General features: G+C 41.6%; 1 protein-coding gene across 1 annotated transcript; it reads right to left on the reverse strand.

Moving 5' to 3' along the window:
• Nucleotides 1-4258: 4258 nt before the first annotated feature.
• On the reverse strand, nucleotides 4259-5656 carry LOC116049326 (sialic acid-binding Ig-like lectin 13). Its single transcript, XM_031298875.2, is given in 5 exon segments — nucleotides 4259-4362; nucleotides 4498-4794; nucleotides 4899-5081; nucleotides 5084-5293; nucleotides 5418-5656. Coding segments are annotated over 5 exon segments (834 nt in total). The 5' UTR covers nucleotides 5458-5656.
• Between the last annotated feature and the right edge of the window lie 4593 nt (nucleotides 5657-10249).

Raw genomic sequence — 10249 nt, forward strand, 5'->3', positions numbered from 1 at the left:
ATCAAGTCCCACATCAGCAGTTAGGTTGTGTTTTCATTTTCTAGTCAATATTTGTCACTTCCTGTTACATTTTGAAACACACTGCGTCGTGATACAGGTCATCGTCTTATCCATTTCATATTTACTGTCATTTCAATGTTTAATCCGAGAGGGGCAACCAAAGTTAGTCCATCAGCAGTCTCAAAGCTGATAGTCTTGCATTGTATTGCCATACCGATTGCTATGCCAGAGCTAGAAAACCAAAGCGCTAGACACGGGGGACAGGAGGCAGGAGTAGAGTTTTAAAGAAGATTTATTACAGACTTGAATATTGCGAGCAGGTGGGGAACTGAAGGTGGGAGTCCAGACAGGGGGTAGCCAGGAGTGATGTGTGCCAGGGTGGTGTGGAACAACACGGCTAGGAAAGAGGTAAAAAATGTACTGCGTGGAGGTGGGAGGTGGGAGGTGGGAGGTGGGAGGTGGGAACTGGACTGGAACTGTGAACTCACACAGCGTGAGCAACCTTCAGGCAGTGTGAGTATGGCAGTGCAGAGGTCTTGTAGGCAGTCTTGATTGCAGAATAGGATGCAGCTGGTGAAGCTCTACTCAGGTCTGCGCACACCTGACTCTGCTTGAATAATCAGTCCCAACCACACACTGACAGAGAGGGAAAAGTTAAGCAGAGGCCATGGCACCCATCAAAACAGTGCTGCAGAGTATCAGAGCTTGTGACTGCCTAATACGTTCATTTAGACTCAACTGATTACGTCTCCTTAAATGTAAAATGCAGGCATTTATTCATCAGAATGCCTTTATTATCAACATCCACGTTTTGTTGTTTGTCATAAATGTATTATTTTAAGATATTGGGGGGAGGTCTAAAGAAAATAGTAACACTTATGGTGAGGGCTTGCTTATGAAACAAATTTAACAGCAAATGTAGCCCCCCTTTTTCCCTCCTCCTCAATACTTTTAGTACAGTCCCTTTTCACTTGAAGTGGCTGGCAGAGCACCAATCAGTGTTACCAACTTAGCGACTTTTTTTTCCTTCACAAAAGCGACTAGCAACAAATCTGGCGACTTTTTGTAGTAAAGACGCTAGTATTGTCTGGCGAACATGCAAGGTATTTCTCTCTTGTGGCCGCCAAAACAGTCACCTCTCCCTTCCGTTCTGAGACTGAGGAGCAGGAGCAGCCCCAGCCCCAGCTCCTCCCCTCTCTGCTCTCTCCTCATGTGCAGCAGCACTGCGCAGTAGGCCAGCAAACTCGATTCCTTTTAAGGATTCGGGTTATTCTGAGTCACTCACTAAACTGATCCAGGTTGTGCGAGTCACTTGAGTCACTTGAGTCACTTGAGTCACTTGAGTCAGTATTGTATGCTACATCCAAGGCAAGCTTTTGTTTTGGATAAAATGCCATGTTTTCATTTAGAATCTTTTAATTTTATTTGGAAAACGTTATATCCATAAATGTAAATGGTCTGAAAGAGAACCGAATATTCATTTAAAAATGACATGATATTATATTTTGAAACTTTAATAGGACTGACAAATAAGAAAGCCATCCGGACTCTGAACATTCACTATGACTTACAACCTCTTTAATGTAAGTTTCATGCGCCCCTTTTTCATGTATGTATGTATGTATGTATGCATGTAATGTTTTCAATGTGTATGTGTATCTGTACTTGAATAATAAAGTTTTTTGAAGACAAAAAAAAAACATGAGTTGTCGGCGAGGTGAGCTTACGGACTGTCTGCTCACCCTAATTGCATTTTAATATACTACATTTATACACCAAACCTATAGTAGGCCTAGCTAGGCTATGTGCAGAACATTGTATGTTATTTCAGAAGTGAAAAAATGGCTTTTGTTGTGGATTTGCTTTACCCTGAGCTCGAGGAGAGACCTCACTCGCTCGTCTGAATCAGATCCACTCATGACAACGTAGCCGGCTGATTCGGCTGATTCGCGAGATTGACTGACTCCCGCGAGAACTCACGAGTCATCAACAACTCACGAGTCATCGAGGACTCGCGAGTTGTCGGCAACTCATGAGTTGTCTGCGAGCCGAGCCAGCCAAGCAGAGACGAGCTTGTAATGTTTCAGACTGTCTGACCTAATTGCATTTAACATAGCCTACTACATTTATACACCAAAACCTACAGTAGGCCTAGCTAGGCTATGTGCAGAACATTTTATGTTATTTCAGAAGTGAAAGAATGGCTTTTGTTGTGGATTTGCTTTACTCTGAGCTCAAGGAGAGACTTCAGTCGCTCGTCTGAATCAGATCCACTCACATAGCCGGCTGATTCACGAAAGAACTCATGAATCACTGACAACTCATGAATCCCCGACAACTCACGAGCCCTCGTTGACTCGTGAGTTCTCAAGTGAATCCCATGGTCTGCGAGCTTCCGGCTCTGAGTTTGCATGTCGGGACTGTCTCTCTGCTCACTCAGGTGCTTGAGTTGACTTGTGGAGTTGCTGTTGCCTACGAAAATGTAAGTTATAAAGCTTTTTGCAGCTAAGATGGCTAGCATAGTAGAAGCTAATGTTGCAAGAGGTTTGTATGTGGCGCTGTTATCATTTTAGATTGAATTGTAGTAGGACTCAACTGAAACTGGTTAATGATACTAGAGACTCGCGATTCGTGAGTCAATTTAAAGACTTGTGTTAAAGACCCGAGTGAATCACGACTCGAACAGGTTTACTGCGCAGGCAGGGGACAGGGGACAGGGTGTGGGGCGGGGGCCGTTGTAGACCTGTACGAGAGACAGCGCGACGCGCCTTGAGAAAGACGCCAGTGAGAAAATGATATAGCAGTAAACAACTATTTGCTATGTAAAAATATAGTGGAGTAATGGCGTCCTGAGCAAAGAAGGAAGTCACACTCCTTCTGTGTGAGTTATAATCAGAGTTTCTCTGTTCGTTGTTTTGAAAGCTGACCGGCCACGCGTGCATGTGAGTGCCTTGTGCGTCGGTATCTGTAGCCGAGGGATGCGACAAAGTTTTGGTATTTGAAAAGGGGAATGGTCTGTGAGAGCCGTGTGGCAGCAATCCCAGACTACTTTTTCTTCTGAATATCGAGTACAGCCCCTTTAATTTCAGTTAAAAAAAAAAAAAACAACACATGTAGGATTTAAAACTTTCCAACTTTGCTGTCTCCACAGTGGTAGCATCAAAAAAGGACAGTGACAGTCAGCGATAGACAGTAATGGAGGGCACTGGTCACTTCTTCTGCTTTCTTTTGATTATCTAAAAAGAACAAGAAAATACAGATATGATCTGATTCAATTTTGCAATCAGAATGCGATTGTGATCAGATTTCTTTGAGGAGTCAATACAATCTGTACCCTGGGACCACATTCTCAAGAAAAAGGTTTCCCATCTCAAGTAAACTAGACAAAAAGCTACAGACAAGCCCTCCCTCGGTAACAGAAAAACAGAACTCATTGTTTGCTTCGACCAAAGACACGCCATGTTTGTTGACAATTTTTTTAAGATTTGATCACAATGTGGGCAAAATAGACAGATGAATAATAAGAAAACATATCATATGTAATACCAGTTCTGAATTGTGTGCAAAAGACTGCGATGGGACAGTAAATGTTGCTCTGTGTCTGCTGAAACTGTGTGTGCAGAATATTATTTTGTGCCTCCTTGTGGCTATGAATGTATTGTTGCAGCTTTAAATATTAAATATTATTACATTTAAATACATATATATTTTTTAATGGTTTAACTGTGAGGACATCACAACAAAAAAATAAAACTGTATTCACATATTTATTTAGGTGAAGTTCCTTTTTTCAATTCTCACCTTTAGATTCTCCTCCTTATTAAAAAAGAAGAACAGAAAATAAGGCATAGTCATTTCACATAAAGATAGAAGCATAGTTTACCGTAAAGCAGAATCAAAAATAAACGTGTTACTTCTGCAGAGATATGCAAGATAAATGATGCAGTGGTGTGTAAATGTTTAGGGTTGTACAGTTGGAACAGTACAGAACTAGTCACCAAATTATAAGATAAAAATCCATGAAAAATTCCTTTTTGCCTTTAATCAGAACGGCCTACAGTAATTTCAGCTTTTTATTGCTCTTTTAAAATGTAATCCTTGACAACCTGTAGGCTACCCCCCTGTTCTCACACATTCCAGAAATTGTAGGGCTAAAATGTACAAAATGTTTTCTCACCTGCGAGGAGCACAGAACAACAGTCAGAATTAATGTAATAACTGATCATGTTAATCTCTGTAATATAAGTCAGTAACAAACTCACTTGTATCTTTTCACCATGAAAATGCAGAAGACTGCAAAGATCACAGCTGTACCAAACGCTGCCACTGTAGGAATGATGATGTGGTTATAGTTTTCTGTACCTGCAAATAGACAGAGCCGTATATAAGGTCAGTTCTTCCTTTATATTGCACAAATGCAAAGAGGACAGCATCCAGCATATGAACTTTACATAAAGAACATCCTCAAAATTCAACAACAGAGTGAAAAGATCTCACGTTTTACATAAAGTGTCAATGTTGTAGATGATGTCTTCTGTCCATTAAATTGAGCTGTACAGGTGACGTCACTGTGATCATCCTTCTCCTCAGGAATGATGGTCAGGATGGACTGGGCCTCCCAGTAGCCCAAACCCATTTCCTTGTGGTCCTCTATTACCTCATCTGCTGTGCCTCTACTCCATGTGAGTTTAGGCACATGGGAGGGGCAGGTATGGCGGACTGAACAGGTGATAGTGTAGGGACGATCTTGAATGGCCGTGTTTGGGTGACTCAGTGTAGGATTCGGAGGATCAGCTATCAATGAAAAAAAGGAAAAGCAGATATTAAGCAAGAAGCTAATTATTGTAACATAGAAAATCAGTATAGATTTATGACATTTTGGAAAGTTGGTGACATACGGAGCATTCTGAATGTGACGCAACTCTCCACAAAGGAGAACTTGTCAACGGTGGATGTATCAGTCTCTGTTCGTGCTAGTTCGATCCGGAAACAGAAAGGGCCGTTGTCATGATCTTTAATGTTAGTAATTTCTAAAGAGCAGTTGTTCTGACCTAGCTGCCCTAACAACTTTGTGCGCCCCTAAAGTTTTCCAAGACCTGCATGCTATCCTCGTAATAGATGCGTTGGGCTCTATCAGTTGAACGATGCCAGATCCCTCTGAGTCTGGAGGTGGACAGGTTCTCTTTAGGATGGGTGAATGAACAGGGTACCACAACACAGGATGTGACCAGGGCATCAAGTTCTTTTATAATACTGGCCCTCCATTCTTCAGTAAACACAGGGCTGATAATAGCTGAAAGAGAGTTTTGGAAGTAACAAAGAAAGAAATGAGTTGAAGCAGGTCTCTTTGACACGTTGTGTAAGTGGGGTGTATGAATGGATGAGATTGGAAACAAAGAGGTGACCAATTGTGTTACCTGCCAAAAGCAGACAGAATATCATTCTCTTTGTGTCCATATTTCTCTGAGTTTTTTTTGGTGTAATACACGGTGGAGTTTAAATAAAAAGAAAAACAAAATGAAGTGGGGTAAAAAATGATGTGCAAGGCCACAAGTATGTTGTCTTGTACCCCTGTAAAGAATCTTGAGATTCATGTCTATGAAAAGCCTAATACAAATACATGTCAATTACTTACTTGCATGCCAATTACAATACAATTGCAACAGTGAAGTGATTTGAATGCATACATATGTATTTATATGACATATCATATGAGGAGACTATTAATGTCCTCATATGTAATAGGCCTATACTGTATGTATTTTCATTGATTAAAGGTTAAAATATTAAAGCTTTAGTGCGTAACGTTTTGATATTAATAAACGCCCGTTAGTTGCTACAAAGCTAATTAAGACTTTCAGCTTCACACACACCCGTGGCGCTACCATTGGTACCATTTTAGGTCCGGGCCCGCCCATTTTGACCCAGGCCTATAGTGAGTAGTGAGTGATTTTCATTCTAGCAGTTCATCCAATAAGCAGCCCGAGAAAAGCTTTGAGCGAAAGCTTCTCAGCCAATCAGCGGCTTCTAACCCACGTGTGGACTCTTAAGCCTGCCCACAGGCTGCATCGTCACCAGCAAGTGATCCAAATAAATGAATGACATTGGCGCGCAAGCTTTTCAAGCAAGCTCAATGAGACCGACACAGACGGTAACTATTAGCTAATATGAAACGCAAAGCAAAGCAGCTTGTTTTCATTTAAATTCAGCAAGAAACGCTCCGAGGAGCAGGAGGAGGAAACTCCTGCCATTTTAAGTAACGTGGTTACAAGTGACGAGTTACCATCCTGCTCGGCCGCCCTCTCCCCATCAAGTCCTCCCGTAGCCACCCCCTCACACCAGCAAGGCAAGTAGGCAACAGTTTGGCCGCTTTCCGACCAAATAGTTACAGGAACGTAGTTATAGGAAAAGTCCACTTCTAAACAGATCTACTAACTACTCTCCCCCAACACCGTTTTTTCCAATTGCATTCGCTCTGGCCAAGTGGCCATAGGGACTGGTAGGAGGGGTAAGGGAGTGATGCAAGCACGGCAACGGTCTTTATAGCATTAAAATCAGAAAACAAATACACCAAAAAAGTATGAACTAAATACTAAATCTAATGCATATAGCATATTTGTCATAATTTAAACAAGTCTCCCGAAGAGAAATGGGTATCTCTCTCTCCCCTGCCTTTGTCTGCTGTAGACCTGTTCGAGTCGTGATTCACTCGGATCTTTAACCCGAGTCTTTAAATTGACTCACAAATCGCGAGTCTCTAGTATCATTAACCAGTTTTAGTTGAGTCCTACTACAATTCAATCTAAAATGATAACAGCGCCACACACAAACCTCTTGCAACATTAGCTTCTACTATGCTAGCCATCTTAGCTGCAAAAAGCTTTATAACTTACATTTTCGTAGGCAACAGCAACTCCACAAGTCAACTCAAGCGCCTGAGTGAGCAGAGAGACAGTCCCGACCTGCAGACTCAGAGCCGGAAGCTCGCAGACCATGGGATTCACTTGAGAACTCACGAGTCAAAGAGGGCTCGTGAGTTGTCAGTGATTCATGAGTTCTCGTGCGAATCAGCCGGCTATGTGAGTGGATCTGATTCAGACGAGCGAGTGAGGTCTCTCCTTGAGCTCAGGGTAAAGCAAATCCACAACAAAAGCCATTCTTTCACTTCTGAAATAACATAAAATGTTCTGCACGTAGCCTAGCTAGGCCTACTGTAGGTTTTGGTGTATAAATGTAGTAGGCTATGTTAAATGCAATTAGGTCTAGCAGACAGTCCGAAACATTACAAGCTCGCCTCGGCTCGGCTGGCTCGGCTCGCAGACAACTCATGAGTTGCCGACAACTCACGAGTCCTCGATGACTCGTGAGTTGTTGATGACTTGTGAGTTCTCGCGTGAGTCATTCAATCCCGCGCTTCAGCCGGCTACATTGTTATGAGTGGATCTGATTCAGACGAGCGAGCATAGCGAGTGAGTGAAGTCTCTCCTCGAGCTCAGGGTAAAGCAAATCAACAACAAAAGACATTTTTTCACTTCTGAAATAACATACAATGTTCTGCACATAGCCTAGCTAGACCTACTGTAGGTTTGGTGTATAAATGTAGTATGTTGCAATATATGCAATTAGGGTGAGCAGACAGTCTGTAAGCTCACCTCGCCGACAACTCATGTTTTTTTTGTCTTCAAAAAACGTTATTATTCAAGTACAGATACACATACACATTGAAAACATTACATGCATACATACATACATACATGAAAAAGGGGCGCATGGAATTTACATTAAAGAGGTTGTAAGTCATTGTGAATGTTCAGAGTCCAGATGGCTTTCTTATTTGTCAGTCCTATTAAAGTTTCAAAATATAATTTCATGTCATTTTGAAATGAATATTCGGTTTTCTTTCAGACCATTTACATTCATGGATATGAACGTTTTCCAAATAAAATTAAAAGATTCTAAATGAAAACATGGCATTGTTGGGTACACGTAGGGGTACAGATCAGATTATTGGCATATTATCAAAGATGTTTATCAATATTAATAAAGTTATGAATATGGTTATTAATAACTTCATCAAATCAACAAACAATCAAAACGGGGCACCACCCTGAAACTTCAGGGGCCAATATTGAACTGTGGAATAGTCTCATTTGTCAGTGGAAGGGTGAAATCCGAGCACTGACCTGTGTTTAACCAGCAATTAATACAATAAGTATACAAATAATCACAAACAACTGCTAATTAAAGTATAGTAGAATTTATTAACTTCAAAATTATCAATGGCCAATCAATAATCCTTTAATCAATTAAAACCAATATACGTTTCTTTTAAGTACAACAAAACAAAGCAAAACAAAACAGCATGTGGAGAGACCCTCTGTGTGTGTGTGTGTGTGTGTGTGTGGGTGTGAGAGAGTGAGTGTAAAAGAGTAGGGGGTGACGAGGTGTAGTCTAGCCAAAGACTACAAAAATGGCTACTCTTGTGAGCTGCACAAAACTGTTTCAACCCAAGAGGGCGGTATTGATAGGCTAGGCCCAAGATTAGCCGTTAGCTCATTCAGGCTAAGCTATGTGCTACCAACAATAGGCTAGCTGCTAAGCTAACGTGTAAGGGAGACAGGAGCGCAGAACTGTGGAGCGGTGTGCGCTCTGCAGTTTATGTGACTTGCTGTTTGGCCAGCTGTTCACCTTAGCGCGTGTGTGTAACTAGCTATGTGTTCATATATGTGTGTGTGAGAGAAAGGTTAGAGAAGTAGGAAAGAAAGATATATATATACTTGGATCTAACAGTACCTAAAACTCCTCAGCAGTGGGAGAAGCAGAAAGTAGCATTTACAGCCTGAACAAGCTAGCTACATATTCAACACAACATATCAACAATGCACCGTGATCAGAGTACATTCACAGAATAGATTTGACTCAGCGGTCACAATCCTAGATTAATACATTACACGCGCAGCAGTAGCGCTGTATTAATCAGATCACATTAATGGTAACACAAAGTAGCAGCAATAGCAAATTACTCATTAATAAAACACACTATTTATCTCTGCCCAGACGTAAGCCTTCTTACTGTGTGTTCAGTCCGTTTGTCCGTAGGTTTCCACGAAAGAAACGGGGGTATGTGTCTGCTCGTCAGCAGATCAAAGGAAGCTTTCCTTCCAAAAAGAGCAGAAGGAAGGGAGCTAGAGTCGACTTGAGAAGAAAAACGTTGTTTCCTTCTCCTGCAGAAATGAAAACACTGGCAAGTGGTTTCAGAGGATCCATGGTGCTCCCAGCACCGAAATTAAATCCACTTTGTTTCAAAAATGGAAGTTTTAGCACAAACTTGTCGTGCTGACCTGTCGTCAACTGGAGTTGAGGTGGAAAGCTGAGATTTCTGTGTGTCATGCTGTAGTGACAAAGTCACAGGGCAAAAGACGAAAAGTGGGGGGTGACATGGAGTTTTATAGCTCAGGCCACCAGACCTGGCTCCATGCTGGTTTTATGGTACCTCTGAACCAATGGGAGAGTCAAAGTGAAGCTGAAGGTGTCGAACCTTATCTGCAGGCCCCTCCCTGACGCCATTTTACTCTTCTTAGCTCCTTTTCTTCATTTAGGAGTTTGGAGCAAGGGATGTGGACTTTACCGTAGGCCAAGATCCTTTGTCTGAAAGACCACATGGTCTCTTGGTCTTTTGTCTTTGAGTCACATGTTGGCTGAAAACCCTTTGCTTGAAAAAGATAATGTTTAACCTCCTCGATGGTCCCAACAGCATTTTATCCAAATCAAAAGAGTTAAGAGTTAAACTCCACAAGCACACACACACACACACACACACACACACACACACACACCGCAGCTTTACACACACACACACACACACACACACACACACACACACACACACACACACACACACACACACACACACAGCGCAGCAGGCAGAGGCGGGGGAGAGAGAGATACCCGTTTAAATTATGCCATAGGCTATACATTAGATTTAGTATTTAGTTCATATTTTTTTGGTGTATTTGTTTTCTGATTTATTAGAAGTTGAGTTGTACATAAAGTGGTAACATGCTATGAAATGTTATGTAGACTAAAGGGGAGACACCAACCTTTATACTTTTAATTGCTAATTTCCATCTGTTGTCCCTGGGCATATACAGTGCACTACAATAATATAGAAATAATAATTCCACATAACACTAATAGGGACACATAGGACACACCAGATGCCTACTTATTTTTTAATTTAAACTGACTT

The sequence above is a fragment of the Sander lucioperca genome, chromosome 10 (genome assembly GCF_008315115.2).
Source record: "Sander lucioperca isolate FBNREF2018 chromosome 10, SLUC_FBN_1.2, whole genome shotgun sequence".
In the NCBI taxonomy this organism is placed as follows: Eukaryota; Metazoa; Chordata; class Actinopteri; order Perciformes; family Percidae; genus Sander; species Sander lucioperca.